Source organism: Psammomys obesus, unplaced genomic scaffold (assembly GCF_907164565.1).
Source record: "Psammomys obesus unplaced genomic scaffold, mPsaObe1.curated_primary_1811, whole genome shotgun sequence".
In the NCBI taxonomy this organism is placed as follows: Eukaryota; Metazoa; Chordata; class Mammalia; order Rodentia; family Muridae; genus Psammomys; species Psammomys obesus.
The window spans coordinates 4,559,397-4,577,392 of record NW_026596134.1 but is presented as its reverse complement, the minus strand read 5'-3'; the positions used below and the strand labels follow the sequence as shown (position 1 = coordinate 4,577,392).

General features: G+C 41.3%; 1 protein-coding gene across 3 annotated transcripts in view; it reads right to left on the bottom strand.

The window, feature by feature from the left end:
* The window catches only part of Setd3 (SET domain containing 3, actin histidine methyltransferase), a 65,831-nt gene that overhangs the window by 8,767 nt on the left and 39,068 nt on the right, over positions 1-17,996 (bottom strand). For 2 of the 3 annotated variants that reach the window (XM_055592968.1, XM_055592969.1), the window contains 2 exons: positions 3,655-3,713; positions 2,843-2,957 (listed from right to left, as the gene is read on the bottom strand). The exons of the other annotated variant lie outside the window; for it this stretch is intronic. In XM_055592968.1, coding sequence (XP_055448943.1) covers positions 2,843-2,957; positions 3,655-3,713 — 174 coding nt within the window. The remainder of the gene's footprint in view (positions 1-2,842; positions 2,958-3,654; positions 3,714-17,996) is intronic. 3 annotated transcript variants of the gene reach the window in all.

Sequence of the window (17,996 nt, the reverse complement as noted above, 5' to 3'; positions counted from 1 at the left end):
CACGGGAAATGTAGGAAGTACAAACAGGACAAGAAGGGGGCTTATGTGATGCTCAGCTCATAAAGAATGCCCAGAGTGGCAGTCTTACTTGACAGTAACTTTAAGTGTCACAAGCATCTGAGGAACAAATACTCTGGGCAGGAGCAGCAACAAGCACAAAGGTGGGTTGTACTGGTATTAGGGACAGCAAGAAGTGAGAGGTAGGTGAAACCTGTACAAGTTTATGGAAACTAGGGTTTTGCTCTGAGCTTGGAATCTTTCAACAGCTGCACAGAAGAGCTTGGAAGATTTTAACCACAGACTAACAGAGTCACAAAGGCTATACTCCCTAAAACATGTCCAATGGCCTGTAAACCACTTAGCAGAACCCTTCTCAGGTAAACTGAATGACTTCAAGAAAAGAAATTCTGTCACTTTTGCTAATTTTGGATAGGCAACATTTAAAGATATACATTTCCAAAATGAAGAAGATGGCACCATGGGTAAAATGCTTACTATGCGAGCATGAGAACTGGATTTGGATCTCCAGCATCCATGTTAAATTAAATAAACAAATAAGCCCAAGCACAGTGGTGTGCATCTTTAACATCATCAGAGGTGGCCAAAGTCAGGCAAACCTCGACAGCCTAGCAAGAACAATGAGCTCCAGGTTAACTGTGGAAGAGCTTGTCTCAAAAATACAAGGTGAGTTCACTAGAGGAAGCCATGCAACCTTGACTCCTGACCCTCATCCACACATATACTGACATACACACCTGCACAAACCTATCAATAAGCACACCCATGAGAGCACAACAAAGGACATATTTTCTATAGCTTAGGACTGGGCCCTATGACTCTTATAACCTGCTTCTGCAGGTGGCAAAGGACTTCACTCCGATTCACCAGAATCCTAGGCAGTACTGTTCCTGCCTTCTGCCTTGCTGCCATCACAAAGTGTCCCTACGTCTCAGGACTACTGTTGAAAGCAGACAACACTGGTGGGCCACACGATTCTTCTGAGTTCCCTTGTAAGAGCAGGGCAGCCTAACAATATGAGGAAAGTCAGCAAAGACACCCAGGGAATAAAAGTCTTTGCTTGAAAAGTCCAGCCTTGAGTCCAAGTACCTCCTTTTAATAAAAGGTTACTGGTCATGCATATGATGCACAGCTTTATAGTTTGAGAACTGCATTCCTCAAATGCTGCCATAGTCAATGTCCCATGAAACCTTATGACAATGGAAACAAACTAACAAAGGTGTCAAGTTAGGCATGTGGGGCAAGGATGGCATAATGGCTTCTTAAACAAACTTCCTAAGGTCCAGCAGAGAACCACAGTAGAGCACAAGCCAGACAAATTAGAGAAAAAGAGATGCCAGGTGTTGTCTGTTCTTCTTAATTTGCAATAAACTCAAGAGTGCACAGTGCATAACTTTACCATGCTGGCAGGGAAGTAGCACCAATGCCCAAACTCAGAACACTCATGAATATATTAGGGTGCCACAGACTGTCAAGACACAAGGAGAGGGGGCAGAGCCCGAAGCTGTAGCAGCCTTCCATGCAGCCACAAAACCAGAGAACATTGGGACTATAGGGAAAAGAATGGCTTATTTTACTACAGACATCTCTGTTGTTTAATTCTTTTTAATTCTTTAACATTGGGAACTGAGTTTGGGAAACTGTGATCTAGTTTATATAAAGAGGGAAAAAAACACAAGGGTCAGATATTTAAAGCTACTTGAAACTTTTAAATTTCAAGCTTATCATTAATGTAAAAATATCTCTAAAGGAGAGAAAAAGGACAAAGAATGTAAAAATCACATTCATTAATGAAAATGTAAAACATGCTACTATTTCTTAGTACTGGTAATTAAATTAAGCATATCTAAATTAAGACAAAATGTAATTACAAAAGTGTAATTCTTCTTCCTTGCTACAATTTAAATATTGTTAAGATCTGAAAAACTACCAGAATTGGCAGGAAGACGGTCTGCCTTGAGTGCTTGGCGCACAGTGCATGTGCTCAGGCCACTGTATAGAAGTGAAATGATCATTTTCAGCATTCCTTTAATCTATTTATACTATTGCTAATAATAACAAAGCAAGCTGGCACTGAGAAACAAGAATCAAACCCAACTCACCCTGCAGCCTAGCTGTGCTGAGCACTTCATAATGCTCTGAATTTTGTCACCTCTCTACCTGTGAATACCAGGAAGTTCTCAGCACAGAGAAAGCTTCAGCCTCATGCTGCCTGGAACCCAAGAATGTGAAGGAACAGGACCTGCCCTCCTCCCTCACAGAATCAGCCACAGGAAGACACCTCCTGTCTTCACTCTCCCAGCCACCAGGCAGCCAATCCTGCACTTGTGCCCAGAGTCGAGCATATAACCTACCCATATGTGGGCTCCAGAGCAAACTGGGTGAGTCCTAGAGGGTGAGGAACAGAGCGGGGCAAGTGGTGAAAAGGAGCCAGCATAGAAAATAAATAAATAAACAAATAGCCATAAGAGAGAAAGATGAAAGGTTTTCTTCAGTAAATTCATACTTGTAAGGGAATGACAAAAAAAAAAAAAAAAAAGTGGTTCCTTTAGCCTATGGTCCAGTAACATGAGAAAATGAATGCGAGGGCTAGAGCTGTGATTTGGAACAGGCAAGCTGCAGTTTCTCAAAGTGGCCTAAAACTGGAGTTTTCAGTATGAAGAGGACACCCAGCTTCTACTAGAAGGAGGCAGGAAAGCAGCAGGGCTTGCTTCTGCTTGTCCTTCTGGTGGGAGCTAGCAAGGGCAAACAGGAAGCCAAGTAGAAGACTGTCTACCCAGAAGCTTAGCAGCTTCCAGATTCAATCCCAGGAAGAGATCTTTACCAGGCCATTGGTATGATTGCACATGTCCCATAAAGGAATCAGGGCCAAGGTCACCCGGGAGCCGTCCTCTGTAGGAATTTGGTTTTGTCGTGTCATAACTGAAGAGACGGCCCACCTGTCACAGACAGAAAATAAGCAAATTAAGAGTGAACTATCTAAAAGCCACCTGCATGAGAATGCACTCAACCAGGAATCTGGGGTTATCAGGTAGCTCCTAGTTTTCTGTCTTTTTTGTACCTTTTAGAACTAAATCCAGAATTGAGGAAAAGAGGGGCCGGAATGGCAAGAAAGGCAAAGTGTGCAGGGAAGCCAGGAGCAGCAGGGGTCTCAACCTGCTTGGTGATGAAACAGCTGTCCCCAAAGCCAGCTCCCCTTATCCAAATGCTGACTCTATCCAGCTTTGAGCCTCACTGATAAGTGGGTGCTGTCTCTCCTCATTGAACAGACACCCTCCAAGGTGTGTGTAAGATACGGAAAATGGCACTTTTATTACACTGTGCACTGCATTAACTTTATGTTCAAAAAGAATCCTTGCTTCACATTAATATAATCTACTTAAAAGAGAAAAAATCCGTTAGCAATACTTAACACTAATGTTAAGCTCAAACGCCCCTTGGCTACCTCCAACAAGCCACTAGTATTACAGGTTCACAGCAGTTTCCAGGCAGCTGTCAAAACGCCAGTGCTTATCAAAGCTGCTCACTGCGGCTTTTGAGCCCGCCCTATTTCAACACTGTAAGTGGTCACAGCAGGTCACTTGCTGATGAGCATCCCTTACCTCCAGATCCTCCCATACTGGCCCTCACACCAACCTGTAGTCCTCGTAAGTGAAAGAATCCTTCAAGGGCAGTTTGTTGGCATGAGGATGGGTCTGGGAACAAGTGGTTTTAGGAAGCACAGGTGAAAAAGGAAAAAAAAAAAGAGAGAGAGAAAACAGAAATCAGTCAGCAGAATTTCATTATTTAGCCGCTAACACATCCTAACAAGAGCCAAATGAAGCAGGAGGCGTCCAGCCTCGTGACTGAGGGATCAGCATGCTTTTGTGCCCTCATACATCACTGTCAACTTAATTTGTTGTGCCCAGCGGCCGCCATAAATCTGCTCCTTCATACTTCGATCCGGAACCTACAGACACCACACAAAACACAGTTTAAGGTGGACTGCTTTCACAAAGCCAGGCACATCACAGGCTACAAGCACCAGCTCTAAAGGGAACAGAGGAGCCTGCAAAGCCTGGAACGGGGGCTTGCCTATCTTGGGGTCTCATGCCCTGTGACTACGAGATTTCAATCTCTTCGTATATCACAAGAAGCACCACTTTCAGGCCCTCTACTATGCTGGAAACATTTTCACACTCTCTAACTTATATTACCTGATGACAATCGACTTATGTGCAAATGAATTATTTACACAGTAAATGTGGATCAAACACAGGAAATCAAGCAAAGCAAAGTCTCTAGAGAGAACGAAGTAAATTTACAAGTAAGATAAAGATAAAAGAGACCAGTATTATTTTAAATTATTCCTTTTTTTATTTTTTTGAGACAAAAGAACATTTGATAGAATATCCAAAACTTCACACATGGAATAAAATTTTATAGCTTCACATGCCCCTCCTCCTTAGACCTTTAAGCACTTAAAACTTTGTCTCAATTAAGAAATTAAAAGCTGTAACAGTGTGATTTTAATCTTTAGTTTCAATTACAGTCTGATAGACAGATTGCAGTAAGTGATCAGATGAACAAATGGTTGCTTCTGAGCTAGAGACAAGATTCTGCTGGAGCTGATCCTTGCGCCTGTTAGTGTGGCTCCGTGCAGCAGGCAGTTTTTACTCCAGGTACTGGCACCACAAGTGCACTGTAATTCATCATCACTCCCTGTACTGTGCTCGCCAGCACTGTGTGCAGGGCAGTAGGGGATGAGGTAAAAGTGGCTCAAACCGTAAATCAATTAGAAAACAAAAGCTTGTGCTCAGTGCGCAATCTCAGGCAAATTATATATTACAAAAGGCGGCCAACTAGGCGTTAGCTCCCAGGTGCCTGCCTGCTTCTCTCCTCTTCTTAGTCTCATTTTAACCCTTTAGAAGAAAAGTCAGAATGTAAAAATGTTTTCATAATCTTTAAGACACACATGGGGCCAGGTGAAGCGGTATACACCTGTAAACACCAGCACTTGACAGTCAAAGATGATCAAGAGTTTGAGATCTGCCTGTAATACACAGCTAGAACCTGTCTTAACATAAATAAAGCAAAAAGAGATAAAATGAGTATTTGTACTAACAATGAGGGGTTAAAGAAGAGAGTTTAAAGGCAACATAAAAATAGTACACTTCATGGCATTTCCAGCCTGGGAAGCCAGTAACAATGCGTGAGTGTTCCACGTCTGGAAACTAGAGCAATGCGAGCATGCTGTGCTCCGAGGGCACGCGGGGTGCTCTCCTCTTCACCATTACAGTTAGCCAAGACACAGCCCAGGTTTTCCTTTAAACATACACATCAGCATAAGGCCCTTTCCTCCTCCCAAAACTAACCTGGTAAGAAGTAACAGAGAAATTTCAACAGTAAAGAGAGCAGATTCTATTGATAAATTTTCCTTTCACGTGTAATAAAGTAAAATCTCATAGTATCTTGTTACTGAGAATTTTGCACACCCCAAGATGTCTCTTTTCAAAGTCTAAAAGACGGGAAAATGTTTTTAAAAACTATTTTAATTCACTTCAAACTATGGAATTTACTACAGCCTTTTGTAAGTTGGTAAATTTATATGTGAAATCTCATGAACAATAAAAATTTAACACCCTCCCCCTCAAAAGCCTGATATTAAGTAGAAAAAAAAAAAAAGATGAGTTTTCAGCTATGAAAAGGACTTCAAGATTCTACCGACAGTTGAGTATCTTTAGATAGCCTTGGATTCCTCAAGAACATGCTGACCACTCCAGGGCAAGGAGATGGAAGGCTAACACCAATGTGCTCCTTCATGACCGAATGAATAGCCCTGATAAAATCATTAAAAATAAAAACCTCAATTTAAAAAAAAAAAATGTGTAAGTACATTTTCAGATGGAAGGTGACTAATTTTTTCTGTGTGGTTTCATAATATTTTCAGAAGCCGTTAGGAATAGTTGTTCTCTAGCATAAAAGCCAGTCTGCACTGACACACGAACTTAATAGTTAGACTGAAGCAAAATGTGGCAATGAGGCAGCCAGTGGCTTCCCCCTCAGCAGGGCTCTCACTGCTGTGATGCCACCGCCATCTATTGGTGGCGTGAAAGAGTGCATGCAGTCCCTACCAGCCACATTCAGCTTCATTTGAATAAAATCAGGTTTTCAAAGAACCAAAACCAAAACCAATACCGTTCATCTGAATATTACTCTTCAAGGTCTGGAGGTGTTCGAATATCAAAATTAATTCATCTACATTTTTTACTTAATGTTCAATATTTAATGTTGGAAATAAACAGTTTCCCTTATTTTGAAAAAATGAATAAAGCTAAGACAAATGTTGATTCCAAACAATTCTTATTTAATACCTGGGCAGAAATTAAAATAAAAAAAAAATCAATCCCTTTCACTGTTACCTAAAATTAATCTGAAGTGAACTGAAAGCTTCTGAAATATCCTCATCTGAAAATATTTAAACTGCTAGTACATGGCAAGGGTCCTCCGCTCCCTTCTGGAGTAAGCTATCTTCGAGCCAGTCCTTCATCCTGACAGCTCCCCCAGCATTTTAAAGATCCCCTCTCCAGGTGAAACAGGAACCACACTCTCAGTAGCCAGTTGATTTTAGTGATTATAGTTTTCAAACAAAGGTCTATGTAGGATCGGTGCAGAATAAATATCCTCAAATAGATCCAAGAACCAGGCCTCCAATACAGGAGCCCAACAAGAGCCAGCAGGAGCACTGACAATTCACTTGCTGCTCTACCCCAAACCCTAATAAACAGCTTCTGAAACTAGAAACAGGTTTTCTTCTAAATCATTAAGCAGCAAATGATTTTTACTTCTTGAGCATAATAAGTAGTTGAGGCTGTGGAAATAAACAACTGGTACAGCTTTTGTCAGATTGGTATCATGCGAGGCTCACTTTCTAAAGCCAGGGCTGTTGATATATATCTGTAATCCCAGTTACTTGGGAAGTGGAAGCCAACTTAGGCCATATGAATTCTACCTCAAAAATAAGTAAAAATAAAAAGAATTCTAGAATCTCGAAGGCAAACCCAGGTGACCCGCTAAAGCACTCTTTTTCCACCCAAAGGAGGCAGCCTCCTGGAGAAACAGCAATATTGTACCTAGTACAAAATAATCACTATGTTTGGGAAAGATTAATATCTAAAATTGTTTGTTTGGCTTCAATAAAAGGGAGCAATATTGCTAAATATGTAAGTATGACATTTTGAAGAATTTACCATATTGCATGGGTCTGGTAGTGATGCTTAAGGAAATTAAAAACCACTACAGTCAGCACAGTTGATCCTTATTAAAGTTCTGTCATGAACTATCACTCACATAAAACAAAAATAAACCAAGAAGAAATTTAAATAAAATCTATGGATTATAAGTGTTTGAAGATGGAAAAATGAATGATATTCTGGCTTTTAAAATTGATTTAGCATGCAGCTTCTCTTTATAGTCCCTTGATAAAAATGAAATCTCCCTAACAAACACTTAATAAAACCTGTCAATATCTCTGAAAAGAAAAATGACATAAAGGCATTAAGTATTAAATACCCTTGGAAAAAGTCACATATTCCATGAATTTTTGATGTACTATCTTGACATTAATGTAAAACCTTGATATTTATAATTGACAGATATTTAATAAAGTATAAAAGAAGATGGCTGCTATGCAGCATGCAAATTCCTCAGGCTGATCAGAGTGGAGAGATACAGGGTGCACTAACATTAAATAAACAGCTACTGTGCGTCACACAAAGTCAGCAGCAGTCTTATTTTAAGCTCTTACAACAAACCTCTGTGAAGAACCAAACAGGCACACTCCATTATTATGTGGATCCCTAATCTAGAAACACTTAGTGTGAGAAGCAGCTTCGAAACATTAATAGTTGTGCACAGGAACAAAATGCACTTGAATCAAGGGTGATTTTGTGTTTAACTCTGGGAAATAAGCAGTTGTAAACATTTTAAAATGCACTTACATGAACACAGTTAGGTATTTCCTAAAACAATTCTCAAATGAAACAAATTTAACCTAAATAAAAGCTGAAAAACACAGAGGAGAAAAGAAAGATTCCAACACATAAAAGGCCTAGAGCATGAACCTTCCTGAAACCCAACAGCCCTTCACTGGAGTCTCTTATGCCTGGACTGCTTTGCTTCAGGAGGCCAACCTGAATACATCAGACACTTCAGAGAAACATCCTGCTAAAAGGGGAGTGGATCAGTCCATTAAAATGACTCCCGAATACGGTATGCTCAAGAATTTACAACTATTGTAATGCATAATCAATTAATTCTCAAAATACACACATCAGTCCAGCAACTGCTCTTTTCCACAGTGACAGGAATGCATTTTGTAAGTTGCACCCAAGCTTGTTCTGATGAAAAGCCATAATGCTGTACTGTAATTAAATTGATGATTAAAATACATCTATTTTACATGACTTTAACATATATTAAAAAGGATGGTTGGGTTCATCTGCCAAGGTAGACACACCCAAGTGCAAAGACGACCTTATTTCTCTTGCTGCTACTAGGATGAAGCCAGACATCTGACCTTGGGGTGGACTGGGATGCATTCCAGGGCTTCTGATAGAACATCATTTGATGTAACACTGTCAAGGATCTCAGCCAATCAAACAAGAGAAAAAGAAAAATAACAGACAGCCCCATGGGACAGGTCCTGAAGGCCTCGATGGAGTCTTTTTCTCTTCAAGATAATACCAGAGAAAGAAGAGAGATCTCCCTGGAAGGAGGCAGAATGGAGAGATGCAAGATGGGAGCAAAAGGGAGGCTAGACATTGGACTGTGACATTAAGTGACCAAGGGAAGCTGGAAACAGCACACACCATAGCATGTTTCTAGGAATCAATGAACCCTCTTCTTGTATTTTATTTTCTAAGTGGATACAGCACAGTTTAACAGAAAGACAAATCATAAAATATCTATTCAATCTACAACTTAGTTTTGATGACCATAAATCAGAATCAAAGCATGGTTCATATATTCAGCTCTTGAAGGAAAAATCAATGTTTAAGACTTTTATTTTTAAACACAGATTACATTCAATTCTTTGGGGAATTTTTTCATCATAAAGTTCTTCGAACTCACTCAATACAATCAAATAAAAATTTAACCACATCAATACACATCTAATCAAGACCTTCTGCCTTTCATTCCTATATAGAGAGGATTTTTCCCCCTAGCAAATATATATCACCTTAAAATAAAAAATGAGATTAGAATAACACTACTGTTCATTACATTTAAAAATACTTTTAGATGAATCTATAATCTACATGCAATTTAAATTAAGTTGCAGTTTGCTAAAACATTAGAAAAGTACATTCCTACAGTGTATTTATTAGTACATGTGCATTCACTGAAGGACAATCAACCACATACCAAACTGAGCCCAAATCAACCACATATGGACTGTTAATCACTTATTTACTCAGATATTTACTGACTCAAAAGGGAAAAAAGTTAAAAAGAAGTTAACAGTAGACAATTATTCATCAGGGTAAAAAAATTTTTTTTAAAGAAATTGACCCATCAACAAATTCTGAGTGCCTCTGACAGTAGAGGAAGACATAAAGTTAGCATCCTCAGAGGGTTACTATCCAGCAAAGCCAGAGGAAAGACGAATATGAAAACAAAGTTTATATGGCATGAGGCCATAGTTCACCCCTACTGCAACCTCCCAGGTTCCCAGAGTGCCGGTTGATAGTGAGGCAGAGATGTTTTCAGCCACCAGGACTGAGTTCCAGTGCCTCCAGAGCCTCATGGACATCTTTCCCTCCAAGAAGGAGGAAAGCCTTCTTCCCAAGTGAGGACAGCTGTGACCCAGGCATCTAGAAAACATCTAACCTGCACAGTCCTGAACACAGGAAAGAACATGCAAAGTGACAACTTCACAAAACACCACTGCAAGGACGCAGAGGAGCACTTCCCGAGAACTCAGAGACAGACAGACACACACACAGTCATAGATACAGACACAAACACACACACCTGGCAGAGGGAAGCAAGCACCCCTTTCCCGCCCTCCCTTCCTCCTTTCTGCTTTTCGTTTCTCAGTAGACTCTGTTTCTGCCATCCAGGTGACAGAGAAGCACGTCAATTTTCTTCAACGATCTCTAAACATAACTCTATCTTAAGAATCCAGCAAGGGGCAAGACAAAACAAGCTCTCACCCACCCTTCGTACACACAACTGCTCACTCCAAGCATGCAGTGATCACGCTGGGAAGGTTAGCTGAGGAGACTGCTGGGCCGTCTCGGAGCCTCCATTCCATCATCTGAAGTCTTTCTTTTAGCCTACTTTTGCAACCCTAGCCTCAGACATCTCTACTAGCTGACAAGAGGACTCAACCATAATCAAGCCATGTTCCCTGGTCCTCATCAAGGGGTCAATATTTACTCAGAAGCAAAATAGACTTCCAAATCCTCACTTTCAACATTAAAAAACAAACACCCCAAAGTGAGAAACCAACAGAATAGTGAAACAGTTGCTTTATATAAACACATTTTCATAAAAAAAGCCGGCTAGCAGCATGTGGTGGCACACCTCTTTAATCACAGAACTCAAGAGGTAGAGGCAGGCAGATCTCTGCAAGTTCAGAGGCAGCCTGGTCTACACTATGAGTTCTAAACCAGCCAGGCCTACTAATAGAGACCCTGCCTCAAACAACAACAAACAAACAAAAAAGCAGACTAGAATTATTTCAGCTTCATAATACATTGCTTTATTTTTTATTGTCTAAGCTGATGGAACAGTATATGAGAGGGTCAGGAGTATGCACTTAGAGCCCCTTTCTTTACAGGATTCTGACATCCAGCGTGCACCTATGAATCTTGCCCTAAGAAAGGAATGGCCTAAAAGGATAAGAAAGTACTGTCTCCAAAAGAACAGGGGTACTAATAATGACTGCCAGCTCTGTATTCTATATGAGTAATTAACAAGAACTTTACTTGTGCATATTTAATTACCAAAATTCTTCCAAATTAGGCATCACCGTTATTAGCCTCATTCTACTGTCAAGGAAACTGAGGGACAGGGAAGTTAATAGAATGGCCCAGAATAACCAGTTAATAATAATCGATGAGGTTGGAATAACAACCCAGATGTCAGTATTCAGGAGTTTAACAAAAAGTTTACCTGTCCCCTGTGAGTGAAGTGCTCCAGTTCTGACATGGTAAATGTACCCTTGCTTCACCACAATGAGCTACACAATGACTTACATGGCCAGGAGCCCAGCAGTAATGACAAGACTAACAGTGTGACTATTCAAACTGGTAGGAAAAGCACACAAGCAGTTGTCATCTTTAGTAATAATCTCAGATCTGGATGGTCCCTAGCTATCATGGTACCTAGTTCCTCTCATAGTGCAAGTGTGCACACACCCTTCACAGAATTATGTCATACTGGCATTCTAACCACTTACAATATCCTATTATCTGAAATTCCTTTCAGTTTCATGATAAATCTCAACAGCCCCATAACACACCAGAATTTTATTAATCACGGATCCTGTCTACTTCCAAGCTTTTACAGTGATAACATCTTTTGGCCACTTTCAACTCTCCCAGTTGTCATATGGATAGCAAAATGGACTTTGGACCCTAAAATGTTCACTCAGCCTCTAGTGGTTTGAATAATGGCCCCCACAGGCTCATATCTTTAAACACTTGATTCTCAGTTGGTGGAACTATTTGGGAAGGTTAGGAGGTATGACTTTGTTAGAGGAAGTGTGTCACTAAAAGCAAGCTTTGAAGTTTCAAAAGCCCAAGCCATACTCAATTAGCTTTCACTGCCTCCTGTCTGCAGATAAGGATGTAAACTCTCGGCTACTACTCCAGTGCCATGCCCGCCTGCCTGATGCCATGGTCCCTGCTAAGATTGTAATGAACTCTAACTTCTGAAACTATAAGCCAGATATAAACTCTTTCTTTTATAAGATGCCTTGGTCATTGTGTCTTCACAGCAATAGAAAAGTAACTAAGATATAAACTTTAAGCTTAGAGGAAGTTAAGAAGTTGGGTATGATGGCCCCAGATTATAAACCCAATACTTAGGAGGTGGTGGTAAAAGGATCAGGAGCTCAAGGCCAGCCTCAGCTACATGAGACATGTTTTTTTAAAAAAAGAAACAACACACAAAACAAAAATCAAATAAGTCTAGGAGTAGTTAATAAGAAATAAACTCTTGGGGTATACTATAGAATCCAAAAATTCACAAATGTCAACTCATCAGAACTCTAAAGAATATAAGACACTGTGGTGTAATACTTTGAGCCCTTATAACAGCTTAGGAGTACTGCCACATGGAGGTCTTCAAGACATCTAAACCCTCCATTCTCTGTATGACTCCACACACCATGCACATTACTTTATCACCAGCGGTGGAAAGGCCCACTGATAGCAACAGCTACAAAGTTTAAGGCATGTCCTGCCTGTGGCTGCTGGCCACAGAGGAAGTGGGTTACAGCTCAATGTACAGCCCTCTCAGTGTTAGCCTGGGCTCAGAGAGGTCTGAAGATGACAAGTAAAACAAAGCTGACCTCATTTCTCCATCTCATGAAGCTTCAAATTTTGAAGAAGGCAGTTTCTGGGTGTTCATATTTCTTCCCATGCCTAAAGGGTACAGAAAGTACCAAAGAGGAAATCCCTAATATGACTTCTCGAGGCCCGTCTAGGCAGCACAACATGTTAGACTGTTTCTACACAGAGAGCTTCAGGCCTCTCTAAACAGAACCTCAGAACTTCTTTCCCTGTGGCATGAGTTCAGCTCTAGAAGACTAAGCCACTGCCTTTGCACCTTCTGGAAAGGGGCTCTGTAACACACTGCCCAAGATTTGACAAGTGACACACTTTAACATCAGTGATGAATGCTCCCCTAAAATGACATGGAACTGAATGATCAAGTTTAGTTCATTAGAGTCAGAACAGAATGTTACCACAGTTGAGATGCTCACTTGAATAACCACGTACCACCTAACACGTCCATACATCTAGAGGTAGTGGCTAAGAGCTTTTGTTAATTAAGCAAAACTGGTTTTATATTTACTTTGTTATGTTATGGGTTGGATGAATGCCTTTCAAAAGTTCCTATGTTAAACAACTGGCTGCAAGAGGTGCCATGGGCTTTCAGGAAGATAAACCTATGGAGGATCCTTATGTTACTGGCAATATATCCTCCTCTACAGAGTGATCTGGGAACCCCAACCCTCTCCTTTTTTGCTTTCTGGTGACAAACTGAGACGTTTCCTCCAGTATATACTCCTACCACAATGTGGTACCTCATTAAGAACCCCAGAAACCCAAAGCAATAAGGTCCCTGATCTTGGACTGAAACCTATGAGCCAAAACAAATCTTTTCTCAGTTAACTAACTTGGTGTTTCATTGTGTTGGCACATACCCATGACAAAGGGCTGGGGTCAGGCATAGCACTAACGCTTGCCAGGCAAGTGGGAAGACTTGAGTTCAACCCCTAGAACCCATATTTAAAAAGCAGGTCACAGGCCTGTGTGCAATCCCAGCCCTGGGGAGACAGAGACAGGTGAATCTCTAGGGGCACACTAGTCTTCCAAACTAGACTATGTGGTATGTTTGAGGCCAGTGAAAAATCCTATCTCAAAAAAACATGGTGAATAGTTCCTAAGAAACATTACCCAAGGTTGTCTGCCACTGCCCCCAAACCCCATGCTCATACACACATAAAAGAAGTGGACAGAAACTCCCTCTCTTGGGCTAGGGCTATAGCTCAGTGGTCAGCATTTGCCTCTGGTGTATCCGACACCCTAGGTTTAATTGCCAAAATTGGAATTAAAAAAAAAATCCCTCTCATTTCAGTATAAATACAAACCTAGAAAGCAACCTCTGTCAAACACTGTTTCACTAAGAAAGGGAAGGGAGAACAGGCACCAGGATGTCTTTGGCACTCACTGTCTATTAACCCTGTTAACATTCAAATTTTGGGGGGAGATAAAGTCACAAAAGAAAAATTCTTCTGAAACATGAGACTTCCCCTTTAAACTGAACAGGGCACAAGATCCATAAGAAAAAAGGCACAGGGGGCCAAACTGTAGAGGGTGTGGCAAGCTGTGGGAATTTGCAAGGCTGACTACTACCTTTTCCATAAAGTGCACTTTACCTTATATTTTCCTAATTAAATGCTTCAATGGTCAATAGCTATGAAATGCATTCTTTTATCCCCCTCCAGAGGAAATACTATCTTATTTGGTTGGAAAAGTCAATTTCTAGAAACAATTTTTCCATGAAAGAATAGTTTAATCAGTGCCTATCTTTTAAGGGTAGAAAATGGATAATTGTTAATTGTTCACTTGGAACAGAATGCTGGGAAGCCAATATATTGATTTGAGCCATCTTTCAAACAAACATGATATTTGACCATAGTCACAGATGAGAAAAGATTTCAGAACTGGTGTTTCAAAAGCAGGCCAGCTAGCTCCAAAACGAGTACAGGAACTCTGGAAATACTTGTACTGCAGTCCAGCAATGATGCCACCAGAGAAACTTTGGGAAGAAAAAACATGCAGAGGAAGCATGTTTGGCAGAGTAAATATACTGGACAGGGAACAGGTGGTTCTTAGAGACTTCCTGGTGGATTTCCCTGGCTTTGAGTAGGAACAACTCAGAATGCAAAAGCTGGAGAATAAATGTTACAATTAAAAATCACCAGATCAGTAGTTTAAAGGCACCAGGGACAGCCTGTAAATTATGGGGCCAAGGAAAGGACAGATGAGCAAAATGAAGGAAAATGAAGAGACAGCAACCAGAGCAATGTCCAGTTTCCTCACCCAGACCATGGGTTTTGATTTAGCTCCCAAGGAAGGACTCTGCCTCAGCAGGAAGAAAGTAAGAATGCAAAAACACTTGAGAGGAAGACAGAAGGACTTCTTGTTACATGGCCTAAGCTTTCTCCATCAAACAAGAATGTAGGAAGTCAGAGATTGAAAGACATAATTATACCAATCTAAGAGCAGTAGACTCCCACAACTCAGGGACCAAGAATGGGAAAAAGAGGAAGATGGGGGGAAATGTATGGGTCCATCAATGGTTACATATGCAGCCAAATGTGATACGTGGGACTGCCTGTGGTGTTCCCAGGAACAGAGAAAGGACACACCAACTCATGGGTAGCTCAGGGACCCTATCTCAGGTAGCATGGTCTTACCTTAAAAACTCCCTTCTTCTTTTTAATTATATCGCTCCAAACAAAGAGACAAGGCTGGAAATAATTCCGGTGTGAATGATCTCTGCAATACCACATGCAATACCAGCACACCAGCTTTGTGCTGCTAACAAGTCTGCTACAAAAGGAATGGTCAGCAGATTGCCTTTCCAGGATAACCAGAAGCAAGTGATGTGAGTACCTTGCTGTTCTTAGCTCTGAGAGGGCAGGAGCCAAGGGGACTAACTGGTGCAGTCAAGGATTTAAATAAAAAAAAAAAAAATACACATGGAGCAAGGAGCTCCTATCCAGCCCAGTAGAGCCTAGTGACTGAAGTGTCCCTCCTGCCCACGCTAATCATCCTCAGTGCAAGGGACATCAGCTCCACACAGGAGTAACCCGGAAAAGGTGCCTAGGACTGCCGCACTTGGAGAAGGATTCATAGCCAAGGCTGAGTGCTCAGTAAACTGTGAGCAGCTTCCATTCTTCACCCTCTGCCACACTTGCTCTGTGCATGTCAGTGCACCACTATCCAACCCCAAACAGGGTGTGGGGCAGGGGCCATGTCTTGCACCTGGTGATGGACCTCAGTCTCACAGTACCACAAAGCAATCTAGCACAGCTGAAGTGTAGTCTCAGCCTCAAACGACTCAGGCTGTTGGAGATGGTGCAGAAGAGACTCTCTTCCTAAACACTTAATGAATCTACTGCAAAAAGAAAAAAAATCTGTTTCCCCATCTGCACTTCCAGACACATATAATGAAGTGACATTTTCCAACATAGGGTTTTAGATCATTGGCTGTGTCAATTAAGACTCTGCTCAGCAGAATGACCGTTATTTTTTCTATTCACCCTTTAACCTCTAAAAAATTTGCAGAATCTGGAAGTCATCTTAAGCCATTTATCATTTATGCCACAGAAAACTTGATGTGGGAAACAGTCTTCCTGCCCATTTTCACACTTTCCAGATTGGAATAATTTCCCCCTCCCACTGATTCATTTAGCTAAATCCTACAACAAAGTTTAAGATTCATCTTCCTTTAAACTTTCATGTGACCTCTCATGACCTCTGAATTCTTAGCACATGCAGCCTGCAAAACAGCTCTAGCCTGTAACTTCACACCACAGTGAACTGCTACTCAATTGCTGTGTGGCATCCATCCTCTGTCTAGGAATATTCACTGAGTCCATCCAGAATAAAAGAGAAAATGAAGCCACAAGATCTATCTGGTCTCCTACCCTCACTAGGCTTCCTATCTGTAGAAGGCAGACGCTGACCAAGTCACATATAAGGTAAGAGCTTCGAAGGGGAGCAAGGCAGGGAGGAGTGGGCTAGCAGGGAAGGCTGAAACCTAAAGGCAATGGAGGGGTGAGAGAAGGGCCTGAGATCTCCTGCTAGACTGCTGAACAACACAGGTTGTTTACGCTACAGATGGACCCCTTGGTCACAGCTGCCACTGTCTGGCTTCCCCAGAAGTAATAAAACAGTTTTAATTAAAAGTAAATGTTCACTCATCTTGTCATGCACACAGCCACTGTGTGGATTCCTTTGCAACCATTTAAAGACTTTATCTTTGGGACAGAGACAGGGAGAGGGAGGAAGAGAGAGAGAGAGATAGGGAAAGAGAGGGGGAGGTGAAGAGAGATGGAAAGAGAGAGAGGGAGGGAGGGAGAGACAGGAGGAGAGGAAGAGAGAGAGAGAAGGAGGGAGGAAAGGAGAAAGAGATAGGGAGAGGGAGAGTTGGAGGGGAGAAGGGAAGGAGGGAGGGAGGGAGGAAAGGAGAGAGAGAGAAGAGGGACATCCTCAAAGGGTTAAGGCAATTTCAATGACCACCAGGAGACTAGTGGCAGGACAGGAGAGAGCCTTGGAGCATCAGAAGTTTAGGAGGAGCCTGGCCCCCTGTGCCTGCTCAGATCCCTACTCATCACAGTGGAGAGAGGCTTGGCTTTGCTATTCCTGCACTCTTGCCTCCTCTCCCCAACACAGGATGCTACCTGCCTCCAATGATAAACTCCATGGGAACAACAGGCAGAAGCTATGATAGTGATAACAGCTGAATTAGGCCCAAGTGGTTCTGAGGAACCTGATGGGTAGAAAAGAATGCTTGAAGCATTTTTAGTCAAGCTCTTATTACAATCTGCATCAACAAACCTCTGGTTACAGACCAGACAGCTTCTCCATTTGTTTCAATGGAAGTTTAGTAAAAGGCATTTTAACTGTACATTGTTTTGTTTTGTTTTTGTTGTTGTTTTGGTTTGGTTTTTGGGTTTTGTTTTGTTTTTTTTTTTCAAGGCGGGGTTTCTCCATTGTAACATTGGCTGTCTTGGACTCCCTCTGTAGACCAATCTGGCCTCGAATTCACAGAGATGCCTCCCCAGTGCAGGAATTAAAGGCATGCACCACTATATGCAGCTAATAACCATATCTTTCAATCTGCTATCTGCCTAAAGTATATGCCCATTAAAAGAACAAAACAACAAACAAACAACAACAACAACAAAATAATAGTTCCTATGACACTAGCTGTCCAGGTGTGGTATTTAAGTATTTAAATAACAGCACAGGAAAAATGAGAAAGGAAGACCAAGAATTCAAAATCATCTCTGGCTATATATCAAGTGTGAAGCTAGGCTGGGCTACATGAGATACTGTGCTTTGTTGCCTCCCCTCCTTTTTAAGTACTAATGAAACAATGGGCTATTTTCTAAAAAATTCTCATTATATAAGAAAGAAAGAAAGAAAGAAAGAAAGAAAGAAAGAAAGAAAGAAAGAAAGAAAGAA